Source organism: Pteropus vampyrus, unplaced genomic scaffold, assembly GCF_000151845.1.
Source record: "Pteropus vampyrus isolate Shadow unplaced genomic scaffold, Pvam_2.0 Scaffold261, whole genome shotgun sequence".
NCBI lineage: Eukaryota > Metazoa > Chordata > Mammalia > Chiroptera > Pteropodidae > Pteropus > Pteropus vampyrus.
Genome location: NW_011889042.1, coordinates 2,108,155 through 2,130,943, shown reverse-complemented (window position 1 = coordinate 2,130,943; position 22,789 = coordinate 2,108,155). Strand labels below are relative to the sequence as shown.

General features: G+C 36.3%; 1 protein-coding gene and 2 pseudogenes across 5 annotated transcripts; 2 read left to right on the top strand and 1 right to left on the bottom strand.

The window, feature by feature from the left end:
* Positions 1 to 50: 50 nt before the first annotated feature.
* PRR11 (proline rich 11) lies at positions 51 to 22,559 on the top strand. 5 transcript variants are annotated; one of them, XM_011375065.2, is made up of 11 exons: positions 67 to 209; positions 6,514 to 6,676; positions 10,665 to 10,797; positions 12,203 to 12,353; positions 12,586 to 12,708; positions 14,838 to 15,098; positions 16,747 to 16,845; positions 17,209 to 17,321; positions 18,210 to 18,269; positions 18,358 to 18,454; positions 20,437 to 22,559. In XM_011375065.2, the coding sequence occupies exons 3-11, from the start codon at positions 10,670 to 10,672 to the stop codon at positions 20,503 to 20,505; spliced, it is 1,101 nt and encodes a 366-aa protein (XP_011373367.1). In that variant the 5' UTR covers positions 67 to 209; positions 6,514 to 6,676; positions 10,665 to 10,669; the 3' UTR covers positions 20,506 to 22,559. The 5 variants fall into 5 exon arrangements, with proteins under 5 accessions (XP_011373366.1, XP_011373367.1, XP_011373364.1 ...); XM_011375064.2 differs by lacking the exon at positions 6,514 to 6,676 and having other exon boundaries at positions 51 to 209; XM_011375062.2 differs by lacking the exons at positions 67 to 209; positions 6,514 to 6,676 and adding an exon at positions 216 to 347 and having other exon boundaries at positions 17,227 to 17,321.
* Positions 1,465 to 3,413, top strand: LOC105302142 (annotated as a pseudogene).
* On the bottom strand, positions 16,262 to 16,380 carry LOC111729430 (annotated as a pseudogene).
* Positions 22,560 to 22,789: the final 230 nt, after the last annotated feature.

Genomic DNA, 22,789 nt, shown 5'->3' with positions numbered 1-22,789 from the left:
AAGCTCCTCAGCTCTGATTGGTCGGAGCCTGATGTTGTCTCAGCCAATCACAAGCCAGTCTGTGCTGCTACGCTATAGAGAGAGCGAATCGTGGACAGACCATGGCTACGATTGGTCCCTCTACGATAAGGTTTTAATTTTGAATTTTTCTTCATGGCGAGGGTGAGGCCACTGCCTGGACGACATCTAATCCCTGGGCTCTTAGACTAGTAAGTGCAGGGGTATCTTGCTTTGTTACCCGGGCTCGCGTCTTCCGTAGCTGGGCCTGATGCTGCTCGTGTTCTTGAACTGTTTACGAAGGTGGGGATTTTGGCTGGACTCAGCGGAAAAAGGAGGTTTGAGGCTGGGTAAGAAGTGGTCGGTCTGGTTCCACCCTAACTATACTTCTATTTAATTAATAGTCTGCAAAATATGTTTTGGAGCGAAGTATCTGCCTTCCTTTTGCACAATCCTTTACAGCTCTGCTACTTAGTATGTGGTCCATGGACCAAGGAATCTGCATCACTTTGGACGCTTGTTAAAATGAAAATTATTGGGCTCTACCCAGACCTACTGAATCAGAATATGCATTTTAGCAGATCCCGCAGTGATTCTTATGCGCAAATTAAAGTGCGGGAATATACATTTCTTGAAAGGGAGTACTTTAATATAGTCTTAATATCGTCTGACGTTCTGGAGAGTGTCAGTTTTAGAAATGTGCCCTGTTTACTATGTGCCTAATACTGTGTTGGACTAGGCTTTAGGGAGCTGCAATTTCTTTAGGAAAAAAAAAAAAAGCCAGGAACTAAAAAAGAATATCGTACAGCATAAAACATAAGATTAAATATAAGCAAGTACCAGAAATAGCCCTATGGAATCAATTGAACTGGTAATGGAAATTGATTAATTGACTGAAAGCTGTTCATTTGAAAGTGTAAGAAACCTCCATAAAATATGTTTTAGGAAGACAGTAATGCAATGCAATTGTCATTTCCGTTGTTGCCACAGCTTTGGAGGTGTCCCCTGACTAAAAGCACTTTTCATATCACACGGTGGAGTTTTAATAGAAGCGGCATTGCCAACTCCTGCAGTAGACTGTAGCTCTTTATTATTTTTTGTATCTTCCTACTGGAAATATTTTTGGACCTATCTTTTAACTATATAAGGGTGTGGTATAATTTGAAGAATCTAAAATTCCCCTCACTAAGAGGTTTTCCAGAATGTAATTGTATTAAAGCATAACAATACAATTAAACTAAAAGAGAGAACACTTGCTAGCTAACACTTAACAGGAATGATTTCTTTCAATCATTTATTCAATGAAACATTATTTAGTGCCCACTACACTCTAGGTCCTGGGGAAACAAAGATGAATAAAATTTATCCTAATCCTTAAAAAGCTCATAATCCTTCTGAGTGACAAACATGCAAACAAAAATAAGGATTCTAGAGCAAATTAAGCCTGAAACATCACTAGAGACAAAAATGACAAAACTGAAGTGGTCCATGAAGTGGTCCTATTTCAGGCACATCATGAGAAGGTGGGTTTTTTAGAAAAAGAATAATGCTGGGAAAAATAGAAGTCAACAGGAACAGAAGACAAAATATGAGCAGGATTGACTAAATAAAATTTAAAAAACCATAGGCATGAGTCTATAGGAGCTGATCAGGGCTTCTGAGAACAGGACATTGTGGACATCACTCATTCATGGGGTTGCCAGGAGTCGGAGCCAACTCAACAGGCCCATAATACACATAAAGTGCTATCGAAGCCCAGTAGAGATGACATTTCAGCCAGTATAAATTCCATAAGGACAGAGACTATGTTGTCTTGTTCAGAACTGTATCCTAGCACCTACCACAGTACATGGTGGATTATAAGCGCTCAACAATATCTGTGAGAAAAATTAATAGAGTCTTGAAGGACGTATAAATTGACTTGGAGAACAATACCTGGAGTATAAACTGCTAATCGCTAGAAGAGATAAGGCTGCAAACGGCCAGAAGAGCTAAACTGAAAAGCTTTGAAAAGTATATTAAGAAATTTGGTTTACACAGTGATAAGAAACCATCAAGTACTTTTAAGCAAGGGAATATCAGTCATATTAAAAAAAAAAAAAAAACTAACTCTAGTAACAGTGTGGAAAATGAACTGGTAAGGAGAAAGACTGAAAGCAGAAGAATCACTGGAGGAACAATGAGATAAACCCAAACTGAGGAATATTTTCCAAAACAAATGGCCTGGACTCTTCAAAAATATAAACATGGAGACAGGCAAATACTTACATAAAAATGCTGAGGAACTCTTATGAACTGTTAAGAGACACTACAGTTAAATGCAATGTGGAGAGGGAAAAGGAACAGCTATAAAGGATATTATTGAAATGATTGGAGTAATTTGAAAATAGACTATTAATTAGATAATATCAAGGTCAAATTTCCTGACTGTGATTGTGGTTTTGTAGGAGAATGTCCATGTCCACATTAGCAAATTCAAGCTAAAGTATCTAGGAGTGAAGTATCATGATATCTACAACTAACTCTGCTAAACCACAAACATAAACTTACATGTGTGTATAAATATTTTATATATGTATATATTATTTACATTACATGTTACATATGTTTTATTGAAAAATTTTAAACCTTGAGGAAATTTCCAAAAATAATATAATAAAATGAGCACAGTTAGGCTGACCTTCCTTCTGGTGGAACACTGCCAACATATTGTTCAGGCACTTCATGGAGGTCAGTGGAGGTCACAATTATAGATGTTATTGATCAGAACTAAGTTTTGGTTGATGGACCTTGGACTCAAGTAAGGAAACAGACTATGCCTTTCAAATGCATGCTGATCACTGACTTCATCCTCAAGTTCCCACACAGTGCCCGTCAGAAGTATTTTTGACAAGTCTGCCAGAAGACAGACACCGATACAAAATGGACAGCCACAAGATGAGTCAAGAAGATTGAAGCCAGAGAAAAGAAAGCCAAGGTGACGGATTTTGATCATTACAAAGTCATGAAGACAAAGAAAATGAGGAACCAAGTAATTAAGCTTGAAAAGGCAGCTCTCCTAAAAGCTTCTCCCAAAAAAGCACCTGCTATTAAAGGTGCAGCTCTAGTAGCTGCTGCAAAGTTTCCAACAAAAAAGATGACTGCTGCAGGCAAGAAGCCTCCAGCCCCAAAAGTTTCTGCACAGAAAGCTGCCAGCCAAAAGGCAGCATTTCCAAAAGCTCAGAAAGGTCATCAAACTCTATCTCCAAAGGCATCTGGGAAGAAAGCATAAGAGCAGAAGAGACTATTATAAAAGTAATAAAGGTTCTTTCTGACATCCTCGCAAAACTTAAAAGCTAAAAATATTATAATAAACATAGATTCACCAGTTGTTTTCTTCCTGTATAGATGTGTGTGTTTATACATATATATGTATGTATGTATATGTATATATATAATATACGAAAGGTATCCAGTGAGATAAAGTAAATTTATATAAATACATAATTATATAACATTTCATAAGTTGTCTATTTTATACATTATGTATAATATATGTATAATACATTATATATTATATATAAACACACCTATACAAAAAGAGAGATAACAGCAACTGGTTAACCTAAATGAATGATACGTGAGTGTTTATTATACTATTCATATAAATTTAGTAAAGGTTTGAAATTTTTCAAAATAAAAAGTCTATGGGAAAATAAACTATAGCAAAAGACAAAAACAGGGGAAAGCTCAGGAGAAAGATGGCAAAGACAACTAAAGTTAGAGGACAGAAAGGGGAGGGACGATAAGAAGAAGGGACAGGATGAATTAATCAGAGGAATATCTCTGATTCATGTTTATGAATATATGTATATAAGTGTTATTTATAACATACTTTATATATTCTGTTCTATATTGAAGTATCTTAATCTCCTCACTTCCTTTTTTTTTTAAATCATGTCATGGTACAGCTTTTTTTTTAATTGGCCTTAAAATCTTTTCAAAACAAGGAAGGTAAAAAGGAAGGAAGAGAACTTTTCTTTTCTTTCTTTCTTTCTTTATTATTATTATTTATACCTACAGCACCTGGTCTTCCTAGGTGGTCTCCCATCCAAGTACTAACCAGGCCAGACCCTGCTTAGTTTCTGAGAAAGACATCGGGCTTGTTCAGGGTGGCAAGGCCATAAATCTTGGACTGTGGCTCCACTGGGATGTGAACACAGGACCTTCTACGTGTAAAGCAGATGTGCTAACTGCTACACTATGAAACCACATCCGAGAACTTTTCAATTAAAAGAAAAAAAATAGGAAAAATGCTTAGAAATGAGTTTCTATCTAGTGTTAGCAATTGGAATCCCACCTAACCCAGCAAAAATTATTTGTATGTCTCATTATTCTCTTTTGGAAAGGAAGCACATGTATGTGTTTTAACCTCAAGGAAGACTGCTATATACTCTCTCAGTTGGACAGTTGTCCTCTGCAGAGTATCTAAATGCTTTTAATAAAGCAATAGTAATAAACCTTAGCTTGCTGAGTCCTCTGTCCTATTTCAAGTGTGAAATATCCTGAATTTTTTAAAGAGCTATGATTATTTTTGAATGGAATATTAATCCAAGAATTATCTCAGACTGCATCTTTCTACACTAACAGATTTGACATATTCTTTCCAAAGTCTCTGCATGTGCTAATTATTGTATTTAATCAGAAGGCTGTTAGATAGAGTGACAATAACACAGAGCCCACTCCTTCTTCTCTCTCTCTCTCTCTCTCTCTCTCTCTCTCTCTCTCTCTCTCTCTCTCTCCCCTCTCCCTCTTTCTCTTACACATATACACATGCACACACACACACACACACACACAGAGAAGAGAGAAGAGAAAATATGATTTAGTTCCTAGACTTTCTTCAATGAAAAGTAATCTCCAAAATGACATACATCAGCTTGTGTAGGACTCTTTAGAAATTTGAAAGCATGGTTAACCTGAACAACCACCAGGAAAGAGCGAGAAAGAGATGGCCCAGTTTCAGAATGGTGGTATTCTTATTTTTCAAGCTAATAATACACACCAAAGGTTAACTGTCGAATACTAATACAAGACTTATTTTAGTTAGAAACAAACAAAAAATGGCCGTCCTCTGAATCATCTCCCACTTGCCAAAGACAGCGCTATTTACTCTTAAAATTTTTCTGGTATTTGCCTCCATTTTCTAAATAACATGCTTATAATACTATTTATTTGATTGGTTGGTTGGTTCAATTTTAGACACTATAAATTTAGACATCGACTGTTTTCTACTTTCTCTCCATCTATCTTCCCAAAATCATATATTATCATTTTGAATTAAATAAACATTCAGTGTTTGTCCTATTAAATATTGCATAACAACAGAACATATAGTGTTACTATGATTACGTTTCTTGTACAACTTTTTTCCTAGCCATTTTTATATGCTTGTTTTTTTAAGCACTTATCAGCAATTTGGCCCTAACTTTACAAAAAAATAGTCAACTCTGCTAGGATGATCAAACACACTAGGTAATTTATCTATTTCCTTTTTTTTCTTAGAGACATTGTTACTGAAGCCCTCTGTCACTCACTGACAATGTGTACTCTAAGCCAAGTGTCATCAAACTACTGTTTTTATACGTCTCCTAAGCTAAGAATGATTTTGCAATTTGTAATAATTGAAAAAAAATTAAAGGAAGAGTAATGTCTTGTGGTACATGAAAATTATATGAAATTCAGATTTCAGTGGCCACAAATAAAATTTATTGGACCATAACCACACTCATTTAAGTATTGTCCATGACTGTTTTGGTGCTACAGTGGCAGAGTTGAGTGGTTATAACAGAGACCAGATGGCTTGCAAACCCTAAAATATTTATCTGACACTTGGCAGAAAAGATTTGCTGACCCCTGCTCTAGGCTTACTTCACAGCTGTCTTCCCAGGACTGTGGTCACCATTATGCTAGAAATTCTCGTTGTTGATCTTAATTCTCCTCACACTTGAATAAAAGTTTGGCCAGGTATAGAATTCTGGGATGGAAAACATTTTCCTTCAGAATTCCAGTTTGGCTGTTGAAGTCTGATTTCACTCTCTTCTCAATCCTCTGTATCTAGACTGTTTTTTTTTCTTCTGGAAGCTTTCAGGATCTCTTTATTTCTGGTGTTCTAAATGATGACATGCCTCAGCGTGAATCTTCTCTTATTCATTATACTGAGTGGACCATTTCAATCTGGAAATTCAAGTCCTTCAGTTCTGGGGAATATTTTTTGTATTGTTTATTTGATAAAATTCTCTTCACTTTCTGTTCTCTCATAAAACTTTTATTTTCCAAATGTTGACATTTTTTTAATTGCTGCTATTTGTTAAGTTTTAAAAGCTTTTTCTCATCCTTGTTTCATGAATGCAATATCAAATTTTCTGAAGATATTTCCTTTTTTTAAGTTTTCTTTAGCTTCTGACATTCTTTCCATTTCCTTTGAAATGTTAATACATTTTTTTCTGTTTATTTGTGATTTGTCTTTCATGTTAGAGACTTTCCTGTAATGACTGATGAGCCTTTGCTGTTATATGTCAGAGGAAGGCACAAAAAGATGATTGGAAGCTTGAAGGAGGGGAGGAAGATATTGGCAAACTGTGGGCACAGCCGTGGGTAATTGATCAAGGATTTGGCCGCTTTGGAGGGAATCCCAAATGTCAGTATTTGTAGATCTTCTTTCTTTGTCTAGCCAATTTCCCTAGACAGGAATCTTCTAGTCTCCTGCATGGGGTAATGAGGGGTATGGAGCTTTGAGACAGGGAATTAAACCTGGTGGGCTGTATTCTGGGAGCTGAGCTGAGGAAAGGAATTGAAAGTCTCACTTTTCAGTCCAGGACCATCCCTTAACATGACCCTGCTATGCCTGGTGGCCCAGAATTCAGTACCTCTGTGGTTCTTCTCCAGAAAATAAAACTGTCTATCTTTACTGGAGAAGACATGAACCAAGCTGCCTAGCTGCAGGCACTGGAGGACAGACTCCACAGTCCTACCCAACCCTTATAAAGGTTTTTAATCAGTCCATTTTAGCCCTACCCCAAACCTTAAAAAGTAGTAGGTGCCTTCAAGTCCTGAATCTTCTCAGAGTTTTGGGAATTGTCTTGCTTCCTGTTGGCTGCCCTACCACAGGCAGTGAAGCCTCAGGTTTCCTTTGCTCTGAGTCAGTTACCACTCATCTGTCTGCTTTCCATTTTCCATAATTTAGTTGCCATCTATCATCTATTATAGTCTCTGCTCCTATTATTTGTCCTATGGGTTTATGCCTTTTTTATTCCTTTATTGCCTTTTTCATGATGTTTTAGAAGGAAGTGGATTAGTATTTGCTAATAAATGTTTAACATATGCATAATTTTAATATAAATTTACTGATATGTGGTGATAATGATATAATTATAAACAATAAAATATATAGTACTCTTTCTTATAAATTTAATATAATCAATTGATTCTCACAGAATGCTATTGTTGATTTTTGCAAACTTCCTGTATCTGTAGCCAACCTATGTTTGCAATTTATGAACACATATAGTCCTGATATAAATGTTGGTTGATATTTTCTGTTACTCAGTGGAGTAAGACAAAAGCAAAACACAAAGATTTATGTCAGAAATTCACTTTAGTTGTGTAAGCAACTCCTTTGATGAATCAGATAATAGTTTTCAAATGCTAGAATAATATTCCTCAATATTTTTTGCTATTTCACAAAGGAACAACTACAGATAAGACACAACTTTTAAGTTTAATCTGCATTATTAACATTTTATTTCTCACTTGCTTAACAATTAGTAAAATAATAAATCAAGCCCTAATTTGTAGTGTTTTATAATATTTGTGGTATAAATACTCCCATCATGGCCAATTTCAATATTCCTAATGTGAAGTCACTGAATGTGGAGTTGGGAAGAAATGAGCAGTAACACAGCATACTGTAGCATTCTATAGCATTTCCACTATATACAATAAAGTAAACAATCTCAAGAACATAGATAATTGTAAAATCATTAGGAAGTGATGAGTTTTACATGCTGATTACCTTAATAAATATAAATTATCTAATTGTAAGTTTATATAATTTAATTTTTACGATGAATGTGTTAACAACTGCCTTGCAGACTTCCTGAAAATGTAGCAGTCGCTAACCCCAGTACGCCACTGGAGCGGAGATAAAGATATAGAGTCAATCCACCAAGTTTAACCAGCTCCTTTCTAACGTCTGTTTTTATACCTTTGAGGTCGGCGACTATAAGAGAAAAGAGGGGCAGGAGGCCAGTTCTCTATGTCAGTTTGATCTCTAACAAAACACATCAAGGGGAGAGAGGGAACAAAAGCGGGGAGGGCTGCAAAGGGGCAGATGGAAGACAAGGAAGGGGAGGTTACTGATGCAGGGCAAGGCAAATCCCCCGAGTGGAGTCCTGCACCGAGAGAGAGCCAGCGAGGGTATTTGACAGCGTGCAGGAAAGAATTCAAGCGCACGCCAGACTTAGAGACGAAAGAAAACGTGATTAGAGAAGGAACAACGCTCCATAGGCAGAGAAACAGAGAGACAAGTGGAAACAGGCTAAGAGGGACTGAGAGGGACAGAGAGACAGAGACCCAGAGTGGTCAGGGAATTCAGTTTATATATCGTTCTTAGTTTATTTACCAGTTTTCCCTTGATGGTATATAGCGTGAAAGGTATGGTAGCAATCTTGGCCTTTGTTCTATAGGTTCGCCAGGGTTTTGGCCATAGGGAATGACTGGTTGCATTTATTTTGTGTAGATTACGACATAAAGACTTGTTTTCCCTTGGTGGTATGGGTAAATGTTTTGTTAGTAATCCTTGCAGGAGTCTTCCTTTGTTCTATAGGTTCCAGTGGTCTGACAGCACATTGCAGGCTCTGAATACAGCTTGGTTTAACATCCAGTTCTCCCACCTCCCTACATCATTACCATAGAAATCTTGGATTCTAGGGATCCCAACCAGTGAACTCTGGGCCTTGGATAGAGATTTCCAGTGACATTTCTCCATAGAAAATTATGGGCATGGACTTGATGAGCTTTAGTTAACCTTCTTTTCTGGCAATTACAAGATTGCTGCTTCCTCCGATGCTTTCCTAAATTTCTTCATTCAGAGTATTGTTATTTTATTTTATTTTATTATTTTATTTTAGTTTATTTTATTTTAGTTTAGTTTAGTTTCTTTTCTTTTCTTTTATTTTATTTTATGAAAATCTATACGTCATTTGAACATTCCGTGTATTTAATAATCCCTGTTTGGCCTTCCTTCATTATTTCAGCAGGAAGAAAAAGTAATATAATAAAGTCGAAGTCAACTATTTTTTGGTATGTCTTCCAAGCCTGGAAGAACAACTAAGAAAAATGCTCTATTAGACACCTGATAATTAGTTCAATAAGAAGCTATCAAGAACCTTTACTCCTAGTGGAGCTGTTGATAAATACGCTATCACAGGTTGCCATTAGGGGTGCCTTCTGCAAGTCCAAAGCTCTTGGAACTAAGCCACTTCACAGTTTTTACAACCAACAGGGGGCAGGGGTATATTCTTCAACCAGTGGAATCTGAGAGCTGAGCAAGCCTAGAGCAGCATACCAAGTGCTGGAAGGTTACTGGGTAAATGGAAGTGGAATGAATGTGTATTTTAAAGGCCAATTGTTCCTATTCAAATGTAAGTTTAAAGGGAAGGAGGCCCAGCCCTTGAGACCATTTTTTTCAGTTCTGCTACTTGAATAAATGACATCTTTGTTTCTTAGGTATCAACAACTAAAAGCAGCGTGAGCCTCTGGAACTTAACTTCAAGCTAGCTCTAGTTTAATTTTCTTCAGAAGAGGATCTGAATTAAAATATAAACATACTAGATAGGTGTTTTTTTTTTGTTTTAAAATAAATGTTTTGAAACACCGATGTGGTAGATTTTGGTAATTGTTATTTCATTGTCTATTGCCTATTAATATACAATTATACCACCGTATATTAGAAAGAACATGGTTTTTGGAGACTTGCAGATCTGGACTTAATACTTTATTGCATTACATGGGGAAAATCATCTAACATTTCTAAACCACAGTTTATTCTTATGTAAAAGTAAGAATAAAAATCCTCTTCCTCAGGGATAATAACATCTTGCAGGATAGTGAGGATTCACCTGAAAATGTATGTGAAGGTACATAAAAGTAAATGGGCATTCAGTAATTTTCTTTCTTTCACTACTAACTCCATCTATTGCAGTGGATGCTCAGTAAATGTTACTGACAAAGAAACTTAATTCCTTCTAATAACATACCATAACCCAATGATAGCCATTTTCTCTATTACAAATAAAGGGAAATTCGCTTGACTTAATGAAGAAAAACAAGACAATCAAAACAAAATTAGACAGTAATGTAATGCCAAAGCCAAGGCCTCTCTAGAGATAGTTTAAATCTGGATTTAAATTTTGCTCCATTTCAGTGGATTTCTGGGATGTTCGTAGTAACCTATTTCCTAACTAAGGTAGTGGTTATAAGGATGTGTTCACTTTGGGATAATTCATGGAACTATACACTCAAGATTTGTGCATTTTCTATATGTGTGTGTGTGTGTGTGTGTGTGTGTGTGTGTGTGTGTGTGTGTGTTATTCTTCAATAAAAGAGGTTTCAATTTTTTTCTGCAGAAATCATGCCCAAGTTCAATCAACGGAGAAGAAAGCTAAAAGCCAAAGCAAAAAGATTATTCAAAAAAAAAGAAGCCTCTCGCTTTCAGTCCAAGCTAATCACACCTCCCTCTCTGCCACCCTCACCAGAAAGGTAAGACATAATGTGGAACATAGAAAATATTAAAAATCCTGTCAGTTTAGGAAAAAGTTACTAGATTTAGCAAATGAAAATACAGAATGCCCAGTTAAATTTGAATTTCAGATAAACAATGAATTTTTTAGTATTATCCCATGCAACATTTGTAACATACATATTTGTAATATACGTTTATAACATATACACTAAAAATTATTCACCCTTTATCAGAAATTAAATTTTAACTGAACATCCTGAATTTTGTGTAGCAACCATAGTTTAAGAATTCAAAAGAAGTAAAAATCACAAGGAACTGTGCTAGAGGTGCACAGGAACTATTATTTTCTCTTTTCCTAGTCAATTTAATCACATAAATCTGATCACTAAGCGATGAAAGAGAGGTATAAGACTAGCTTTTAAATCTTAGTTTTGGTAAAGTTTGGTCAGTTATTCTCTGGGACTTTAAATTCTAGGAACCTGAGAGTACTAGATGTCAATATCATACTTTCACATTTTGTTGTGATAGCTCTCTGTACAGGAAAAAATTAAAACAAATAGGCCCTCGAAAAGCAGTAACCATGATGTCATCATTGACTCTATCTCTCCTGAATACTGAGAAAGCCTCTAACTGGTCTTCCTGCTTCTGCCCTCACCTCCTCTGGAGCGTATTTAACGCAGCAGCAGCGCTGAGGCTATTAAAATCATGTCCTATTGTTCCTCTGCTTAAAATCCTTCAATGCCTTCCTCTCTCACAGTGAAAATTAAAGTCCTAAATAAGACCCACAAGGCCTTTATGATCTGACTCTAACATTACTCCTAAATCCTCTTCCCTTCAGTTTCTCCATCCTTGCAAGTCATCCTGGCCTCCTTGCCTCTTCTCCAGACACCTCAGATAAACTTCTTCCACTTAGTATCCCTCCTGCCTGGAATGCTCTTCTCCCAGATATTTGCATGGCTAGCTTCTTTAGGTTTTTTCTTTTTTTCTCAAAAGCCACCTTCTCAGTGAGACTTTTCTTGGCTACCCTATCTAAAATTTCACCTCTACCCACCTTTCACATCCCCTTTCTCTTGCTATATCTTTTTCTACTTAGCATTTATTCACTAACAACACATATATGTTATTTGTTTGTTTTTACTTTTCTTCCATGAGATTGTAAACTTCACGAGGGCAGAGTTTTTGTCTATTTTGTTCATTACTGAATCCCTAATGCCTATCTACTATTTTATTTATTACTTTTTTTTTACTCAACAAATATATGTGTTGCATAAATGAATCCTAGAAACCTGGAATTTAATGAAGAATTTGGCTTTAGGAAGTCTCTGTTCCTGATTTATACTATAAAAGTAGCTTGTTGTTTAATTAGAGGTTATTATTCCAACTCAGGCGTTTTTTATTTATTCAGTTTTGTTTTTCTTACAGAGTGGTTATTCCTTCATCAGATACACCCCTTAGCAGAAGCTGGCTAAGATCATCCTGGAACTTCAAATTTCCCAGTATCAAAGATACAGTAAAACTTTGGACAAATAGAGTATGGTCTATATACAACTGGTGTCAGAACTGCGTAGCCCAGGTATGGATTTGACACATCTATTTTCAGGAATATGGTTTTTCTACATACTTGGTATGTGTGTTCACGCATGTGTACTCTCAGGTCAGTGTAGCACTCAGACTAAGCTCAGATAAGATGAAATTATTGGGTCGTATCTACTTTTGCTTCAAAACACTTTCTTGTCCTTTTTTTTTTCTTGTCCTTATCATCATATTGCTTATCAGAGCCAAGCTTGTATATTTTTGATTTTCAGAGCTTAGAAGTACTGAAGGATACCATCTTTCCATCCCGTTTCTACCACCAAGAACTTCATAGTCTAAAACAACGGTTTTGCATTTTGGAAAGTGAATTGTGCAAGCTCCAGGAAGCACTAAAGGTTGGTATTGTCAATAAAAAACAAATTAAGTAAGGAAGGAAGGGGTTGTCCCAATAGGAATCCCAATTTGCTTCTAACCAGAAGGAGGAATAGCTACAGGCCAGTGCTAGTCCTAGACCTGTTTGCCCTCAGATCTATTCCTTAAAGCTTAGAGACTCAGCTTAGTATTGCAGGGGTGCTGACCCCTGTGGGCTATGTATTTCCCAAGCTCCATGTCACCTGGCTTCTGATTGCACTGTGTTAATGGAAAACAATGATGAGAGATTCGGGGGAGAGAGAAGACAGGGTGTTTTTCCTCTTCATTCTGTGTTCAACAATTTTTCCAGCAATGGTTGTAGTTATCTCCCTGACTCTAGCTCCCAAAAAGTAAATCTATCATATTTCTTGATCCCCTGGGTTAACCTAGCTCCAGAGATCTGGTTCTACTGCTCTTCCCTTTGTCCCTCCAGCCTCAGGGTATTCATGACTTTCTTCTGTTGCTGATCTCTGGGCTGCCTCACTATTGCCTCTGTGCTTCTCAATGATTTCATCAGCAGAGGAACAACCTGCCTACGTTATATTCCCCGTCTTTGACATACTTAGGGTGTTCTTATTTTCTTGACTAATAAAAGCAGAAAAAAAACTGTGACTACTCACCCTTTCCAAACTCTCTTAAGCAAAGCCCCTATTCTCAACATCCAAAACACAGAATAAATATAACACTCATTAGTTTGGAGAGAAGCTTCTGGGATTACATCCCTGCTTCCAGAGATATGTCTAAGTCTTAATCCCTGGAACCTATAAATATTACCTTATTTGGGGGAAAAGGTCTTTCAGATAAAATTAAGAATTTTGAGATAAGGAGATTATACTGTGTTATCTGGGTAGACCCTAAATCCAATGGCAAACATCCTTATAAAAGAGACACAGAGCAGAACACACAAAAAGGGAGGAGCAGTGGGACCACAGAGGCAGAGATTGGAGTGCTGATAATGGCCAGAAGCTGGAAGAGGCAAGGAACAGATTCTTCCCTAGAGCCTTGATAGGGAGCGCAGCCCTCCTGACACTTTGATTTTGGACCTCTAGGCTCCAGCACTGTGAGAAAATGGATTTCTATTACTTTAAGCCACCAAGCTTATGATAATTTGTTACAGCAGCCACAGGAAACTAATACACCATCTTACTTCATAGGGTCACTGTATTCATTTGCTAGGGCTGCCATAACAAAGTAACACGGACTGGGTAGCTTACACAGCAGAAATTTGTTTTCTCACAGTTCTGTAGGCTAGAAGTCTGAGATCAAGGTTTTGGCAGAGTTTGCTTTTTTTCCTGAGGCCTCTCTCCTTGACTTGCCTTTTCACTGTGTCTTCAAATGGTCTTTTCCCTGTGCACGCCCATCCAGGTGTCTTTCCTGTGTGTTCAAACATCTTTTATAAGGACACCAGTCAGATTGGATTAGAGCCTACCCTGACAGCCTTATTTTAATCACATCTTTAAAGACCCTATCTCCAAATACATTATTAGGTGCTGGGGGTTAAAACTTTAATATATGATTCAGTGGGGGGTGGGGAGGTTGTATACACAGTGCAGTTCAGACAGTTATGTTCTAGCCCCTTGGCCTTTTTATCAGTTCCTTGAATATATTACATTCTTGGCTGTATTAAGTATTTTTCCCTCTACTAGGAACTCTCTTCCCCCAGGCCTTATCTCCCTTCTCCTGGTAAATCTCAATTCATCCTTGATATTCTGTCTAAATGCCACTCCCTAGACTTCTCACTATTCATGCTCACACTTCATTGCTGGTATTGAATTACTATTTTGTTTTCTTTTGAGAGTGTTTGTGCATGTTTAATGTCCGTCTTCCTCACCAGACTGTTAGCTCTATGAGGTGACAGACAGGGCTCACATTGTACCCATAGCACCTGGCATATAGCACACATAAAACAAATGTATATATATATGTATATATGTATGTATGTATGTATGTATGTATGAATGAATGAATGAGCCTGTGATAAATGAGAAAATATTATGAAGCACGTGGTATACTGAGAAAATATTCAACACAGTAGCTATTATTTTAATGAGGCTCAGCTGTAAGAACCCAATTAATCTCTTATTCCTTTGCCAAATGTAATGTCTTCTTTCAGACCATCTCAAGAAATTCTTCCTGTCCAAGCTGTGGTCAAAGGTGTTATATGAGTGGTAAACTTACAGATGTGCCTGCCTGTGCTCTAACCACCCCTGGAAAATCCCAAGCTGTACATCTTCACAGGGTGCCTCAGCCAGCTGCCCATCTTCCTCCTCCTCCTCCACCACTGCCACCCCCTCCACCTCCTCCTTTGCCTCCGCCTCCACCACAGAGAGCTCCTTTGCTGCTCAGAAAATCCAATCTCACTAAAACACTTCAGGTAAAAAAAAAAAAACTAGTAAAGGTGTGTTTTGGAGGTATGTAATGGAGGAGTAAAGCTGAGTGGCCTTTTAAGGCTGGACTAAGGGCTTTGACAAGAAGACTATATTCTGTTCCGATTCCATATCTTAATTATGTCAATTATTGTGCTTATAAAAACTCAGTCCCCTGGGAACTCAAGAAAGCTAGGTTTAGAAATGAAAGTTACACACAATGCAAATATATATATGCCTTACTGTTAAATTGTATACCTGAAAATTTACTGGATTTTGTTAACCAATGTCACCATAAAAAAAAAAAAGTAAATCCTAGGGATATAATGTACAGCATGGTGGCTATAGTTAATAATACTGTATTGTATATTTGAAAGTTGCTAAAACAGTAGATCTTAAAAGTTCTCATCACAAGAAAAAAACGTGTAATTATGTGTGGTGATAAATGTTAACTAGATTTATTATGATGATCAATTTACAACATATACATATATCGAATCATTATGTTATATACCTGAAACAAATATATTAGATGTCAATTATATCCCAATAAAATAATGACAATAATAATAAGTAAAAATAAATAAAGATGATCTGACAACTATTTAAATTAAAAAGAAAAAGAAATGAAAGTTACTATTTTTGTTAAGTATAAATAAATGAAACCCAGTAGAGTAGAAGATTCCTGTTGGTCTCTCAGCATATCTTTTTACTAGAAGGAAACCTTCCTGAGAAACCAAATTAAGAACAGAAGAGTGAGTGAACTCAGAATAAAGAGTTGGCAGATCCTAACATACTGAATCCCATCTGATCTTGGAAGCTAAGCAGGATCAGACCTGGTTAGTACTTGGATGGGAAACCACCTAGGAAGACCAGGCGCTGTAGGCATTAGATAAATGAATAAATAAATAAGAGATTGTAAGCTGACAAGATCTTTGCAATCTGTGAGGTCAACCAAGAGTTGCTTCGCCTAAAATAAATAAATTAATTAATTAATTAAATAAAATAGCAGAGTTAAATCCAGAGCCTATTGTTATAGTTGCCCTATTGTATAACTCTCTGACTATACATTTTTTTATTTTATTTTATTTTAGGCGAGGCAAACCTTGGTTGACCTCACAGATTGCAAAGACCTTGTCAGTTTACAATCTCGTATTCTTTTTTTTTTTAACGCCTACAGCACCTGGTCTTCCTAGGTGGTCTCCCATCCAAGTACTAACCAGGCCCGACCCTGCTTAGCCTCCGAGGTCAGCCAGGATCGGGCTTGTTCAGGGTGACATCGCCATAGACTGACTATACATTCTTGCTCTGTGGGAACTGAGTTATCTTTTTAGGTAGTTCAGATAAAACTTAACTTTGATTTGAGAAACTTCTTCAACTCCTGTCTTATTATAAAAACTCCTGAGGAAGATGCAGGGAATTATTCTATCTCTTATTATTGAGTCATGCATTTTAATGACTACTTTCAATAGCCTTAGCATCCATGGGTACTGAAAAAGAATTATTCCTGGTTGAGTGAAAAGAATTTGATAGGTTCCTAAGGTGAATAGAGAGAGTTAACTTTTAAATCCAAGTTGTTAAAAACTAGATTTAGATTTGCATTTGACTATGTATCATGGTTCCAAATTGAATTCTAATTTCTCCATGTATGTTAAGGCTGAACCATTAAAAAAAGAGGGACCCATGCAGATAACAGTTAAAGATCTGCTGACTGTGAAACTGAAGAAAACTCAGAATTTTGATGAAAAGACGAAGGTAAGATGTCATTGACCATACACAAAGTCTTTTCAGCTACTAACCTGGTTATCCCTTTGTGGAAACAAAATATAAGTCTTATGTATAGAAGCCATTCTGAGGTATTTTATATCTTATTTGAGTAATTTTGGGTTTCCTCAACAAAATATATAGATCCCCAAATTATTTAATTAGGCAGTCTCATCTGCCAGCCATTAGTTTGAAGAGGTAGAGACATACTTTGAAGCTTTGGAATAAACATTGAGTGGAGTAGTGGATATATCTAACACATACTCAGCAGTCAAATATTCATTGTTTCAGCATGTTTACATTTTGAATGATATTTTAATATGCTTTTAATAATGTGTCATTTTGCTATTAAAGCTTGTTCCATCCCCAAAGGCACAGAATCCACTAGTTACAGCCTCTGACCTGCAGCGTGTTACCCTGAAGCCCAGCTCCAAAGTGTTATCAACTCGAGTTACAAATGTCTTAATGTAAGGAATTGCACAGTATTATGCACTACCACTACTTAAAAGAATGATTTTTTGCTTATTTCTAACATTAAAAGTTATTTATGCTCATTGTAGAAAAATTGGTATCTACAGAAAAGTTTAAAGAGTAAAATCAAAATCATACAAATAAACATATCATTGAAGATAACTACTGTTAACCTGTTTTCATTCTGATCTTTTTCTAGCCATATTTTTATTATTTATTATAAAATACACCACTGATTTAATAACAGATTTGGGGAGGGGGAAGAAATACTATCAAAAATTTTAGTCAATTATACCTCAATAAAAAATATTTTTAGCAAACTATATAAAAAAATTTTCTTAAGCAGCTCAATTTCAGAAATAATAAAATATGAAAATTGATATGTCTTAGAATCAAGGAAATATAATGTGTGTATATACCTGTGTATAATTATATTGTAGATACAGTTATGGCTTTTCCCGTTAATGTGTCATGAGCTTTCTCCCATCTTATTAAAAATGAGTTTAAAGCATCATTTTGATTTCTTCAATACATACAGTTTATTTTATGTAAATTTCATAGATTAAAATCCTGTTTTGAGACATTTAGGTTGCTTATGATTTCTTATATCTATAACTCTTCTGTGAACATCCTTGTCCATCATCTATGTGCATAGCTGAGTTTTTCCCTAAGATAGATTCTTATACATTTAATTACTAAGTCAAGAAGTATTACTTGTTGGAATGATATGATATCACCTTACGCTCCTATCAGCACCTACTGCTGTTTTTTAATGTACCAGATAGAATCACTTTCTGAAGTGTTGCCTATAAATATAACTGCTTTACTTTGGGGAAAATGATAAAATCTAGCAAGCTCTAATTTTTATGTCTTTATTTTATCAGTACTCCTGGTAAAAGTCAGATAGATCTGCGGAAACTATTAAGAAAAGTCGATGTAGAAAGGTAATATACTTTCTTGTCTTGATGCTTTCTAAATTCATTTGATAATTGGCATAAAACACAGTTTCTAATATTTTTATTACCTTTGCAGGAGCCCAGGTGGGACCCCACTTACCAATAAAGAAAATATGGAAACAGGAACTGGACTGACCCCAGTAATGACTCGAGCCTTGAGGAGAAAATTTCAGGTATGCCTTTAGAAAAAAAATTTGGTTCCTTTTCAAAACCATTTATTTAGAATCATAATCTAAGGCAGCTTTCTTAATAATAATAATTTTTAAATGTTACCTTATGCTTTACAAAACACTTTCATATTTAGGCTGCATAAAATTCTATGAGGTAGTGAGGATTATCTCCAGTTTAGCAATGAATGTCTGGTTTTTTTTAATTCTCTTATTAAATATTTATTAAACACTTCCTGTATGCCAGGCACTGTGCTGGAGTACCAGGGATATTAGTATTAAGCAAAAATAGACCCAGATCTACTGTCTTGGAGCTTTCAGCCTAGAGGAGAAAATAGATGTTAATCAAATAATCAGCTATTTGTATAATTTTGCATTGAAGTAAGTGCTGTGAAGGAAAAGAACAGGGTTCTGTGGGAACTCACAGAGGAACTTTATCCAGCTTGGATGATTTACGAAGGAATTCCTTAGGAAGTGATGAAGTGAGACCTGAAAAATGAATAGACATGAACTGGGAAGGGTATCTGTGGCGTGTGGAGGTGGGCCCACCATGGATGTCAGGGAAGAAAGAGTTCCCAGGAAAAAGAACAGCGTGTGTGAAGATCTCATGGTGGAAGGGATCACGGCCTATCAGAGGAACTGAAAAGAGATCAATGTGACTATAACATAGAGAGTTTGACAGTGGTGAAAGACAGGGAGAGAGATGTAGACAGGAGTCAGGTCATGCAGAGTTGATAGGAAAAGGTCTTGGCAGATCTTTTCTTTGTCACCCATATGTATGACCGACACACCAAAAATCTAGTCCATCAGCTGATCTTGCATGATTTCTTCCAAACCTTGTTATCTCTCCTCTCCCTGACCACCTCTATTGTTGGTTCTGAAAGGAACAGCCATCCTTCCGCTAACCCAGCTGAAGTGCTGGGACATTAGGCTGCTGACCTCTTTAACTATAAGCTTACATTTCTATCTCCCTCTGGCAACAGAGACACATCACAGACTCCACTGCTGACACTCTCCCTACCCAACACTGCCCTCCCTTTGTTCCCTTGTTAAGAATCAGTGCCTTTTACAGGACAGCTTGCTTTCCCTCTTGCCAATTCAGCTTGGTCCTCCTGGGCGCTATATGGCCTTCTTTGGAGGTATGGCCAGATTCCTCTTTCCTCTTTTTGGAGCATCCAATAGGATTCTACTTTCAGATCACATTCCTTGGTAATCACAGACTGTGAGGGGCAGGGGCAGAGGGCAGAGGCCTCTTCCTCTTCCTTTTCTTGTTCAGCCTAGGATCCTTTTTGTCCCATCCCCACCCATAACTACTATAGTGGGCTAGGTAATATGGAAACAAATGAAAATATAATAAATAATAAACCTATATATTGAGCAACAATATCAAAATCACAAATAAGATCTATGCCATACGTTGTGCTCCCCAAAATCCACTTACTAGGAGGATGTCTAGTAAAAACTATTGGTAGACAGAACAACTTTTCCCACCCAGCCCTTAGGCTCCCTTTTTCCTTTAACTCTGAAGCAACTGTGATAGGTTTTGCATTTGGCTACAGGTAACAGAAATCTGGCTTAACCAACTAGGGGCTTATTTTTCTTACCTACATATTCCCTTGGGAAGCAGGTAGTCCATAACTGGTAATAGCAGCTTCACCATGTCATCACTGCTCTTCCATCTTTAATATATGGCTTTGGTCATGGTACGGAATGGCTACATGTCCTAAAGCCACATGTCTACATTCTAGGCAAGATAAGGAAAAGGGCAAAGAACAAAAAGGTGTACTAGCTAAGATACCCCCTCATTTCTTTAACAGGTGCTATCCAAGAACTTCTGATTATATCAGGGAAGGTGGGAAAGTGATTTTTAGAATCTGGATGCATTGCTGCCTTACACAAGATCTGAGTTCTGTTAGTAAGGAAGAAGAAAAGTTGTATTGGCCTCAGGAACATAATTCATATCATAATTGGGACATTTTTTTTCATAGCTGGCTCACCCTAGAAGCCCAACGCAAACTCTGCCACTCTCTACAAGCAGCTTTGATGAACAAAATTGATGCCAATTCTGTCTGACTCCATATGATGATCCGTAAAATCTACAGATAAAATCACCCCAATCCTTTTTTTAATGTAGTAGAGTATGTATCAATAATTATACGAATATATAATTCCATTTAAAGACTTAAAATATGTGCAGAGCCCATATATACTGTAGTATAAAGTCTATTATTGGGTATTTTCTAGTTTGCATTATCAATAAGAGAACAGAACAGAAAATGCAATCCCCAAAGAGATGTTTATCTTGGAATTACTCAATTTAGGGTAGAGATATTGTTCAAACTTAACTACATAACAAATTTGTATCTGTAAGCACAGTTATGACATTAAGATAATAACCTAGTTTCTATTTATCTTGGGTATTCTCAGATAATTGAAAAGCTTTTCAGCCTGTAAATCTCAAGCATTCATTAAGTGCTACAAACTTGATCAATAAAAAAAAGGCCCTTTAGATTTGATTTCTGTTCACTCTACACAATTAAGAGGTAAGACCGTCTCCATCCAAACCTAACTATATTCCAAAAGACTTGGAAGCAAAAGATCCAATGTGACCTTAAAAATTAGAATGTATCATTTCTAGCATCTTAGGCTCACTGAAGTCTGTGATATTCATTATTTTGATGTCTGTTGTCCACATTCATGCAACTAAATGTAAGTTTCATGAAGTCTTCAAAATGTACCTTGTATTTTCCACAGCACCCTGCCAAGGATTCTCTGAGGTCCCTAGCAGGTTCCCTGTTAAACCTGACTCGCTGTCAACAGCCTGTTGATTCAATGATAGTAATAATGCACACCTAACTGGATTTGTGTTCTTTCCTGCAATTCCAGGGTTGCCAGATTTAGCAAATATAAATACATGACACCCAATCAAATTTGAATTGCACATCAACAAATAATTGTTAGGTATATATGGCCCATTAAACAATGAATAATATTTTTAGTTTAAGTATGTCCTAATTATTGCATGGGACATATTTATACTAAATAATTTTTATAAAAAATTATTCATTATTTACCTGGAGTTTAAATTAACTGGGCATCCTGTATTTCATTTGTAACCCTATCAGTCACTCCCCTATAAAGTTGCCAAGTATTTCTGCCAGACATGTCTACTTAGCAGTGGACAGTACTATAGCTTCCGCCAGAATTCATCACTCATGTATTAAGTGTCATGGAGAAGGAGAACTCATTATGGTGAGGGTGACCAGAGGTGCAGAATTAGCTTTGATGCTAATAACCTCCACTGCAATTCCAGGAATAAGGATAGCACTGCTTCATGGATATAAAACAAGGGATTTTAGATCATCGTTGCACTTTTTAGCCTGAGAGGAGCCATAGATGATATCCTTGAAATATCCCATGATAAGCTTAGGCTAAAAAGATATTTTAGCAGTTTCCCAGAAATGCCTATATTCCCGCAAATAAATATTGCTTTGAGATGCCAAATAGTGTTGTAAAAGTCACCAGACTGGAAAGCAGACCTGGGGACACTGTTTTGTTTTTATTATGAGACCCACATTTATGTTTACAGCACATTTATGGATGAAAATTAAATGGATAATGAAGAAATATAAGTACTTCTAGTAAGTTTTTTTTTTGACTTGCTAGCTACGTTTATATTATGTGTGAATAAAGGTAATGGTCACTGAGAATAAAGCCGTTGAGTATTTGTAACAGAATATTTTATAGGGCACTTATAATGTTTCTAATATTAATAAACCACTGTGTACTGTATCAATTTAATTTAAATGATTTGATCATTCTTGTGGAATAAAGATTCATTCTAAAATGCTGTAGAAATCCTATAAACATTTGTAAAGCCGTTATTTCCATTGTACCAGTATTAAAATGTGTTCTACCTTGCCTCGTTTATTAATTTTTATGACAGATTTTATATTGTACCCATTTGAGAATCCTGTAAATACTATTGCTTCATTAAACTATTGCCGATTATATGCTTTCAATGTTTATTTTAGACTGAATGACAACCACAGAATATAAACAACCAAGGTGCCTCTGGTTATGTTTTTAAATAAAGAGTAATAAAAAACTTTGGTTTTTCTCTTTTTTATATGTTTTTTACTAGAACTATAACACAAACAAAAAAGGTGCATAAAACATAAATATATAAATTAACAAATCATAAGGCAAACAGTCATAAAACCATCAAGAAAGAGATATTATAAGTGTCTTTAGAAGCCCTGTCTCCCTCCCCTACCATAGTCCCTTTTCTTTCAAATTACTGACCTGCTTGTTACAATAAATATTTCCTTGCTTTACCTT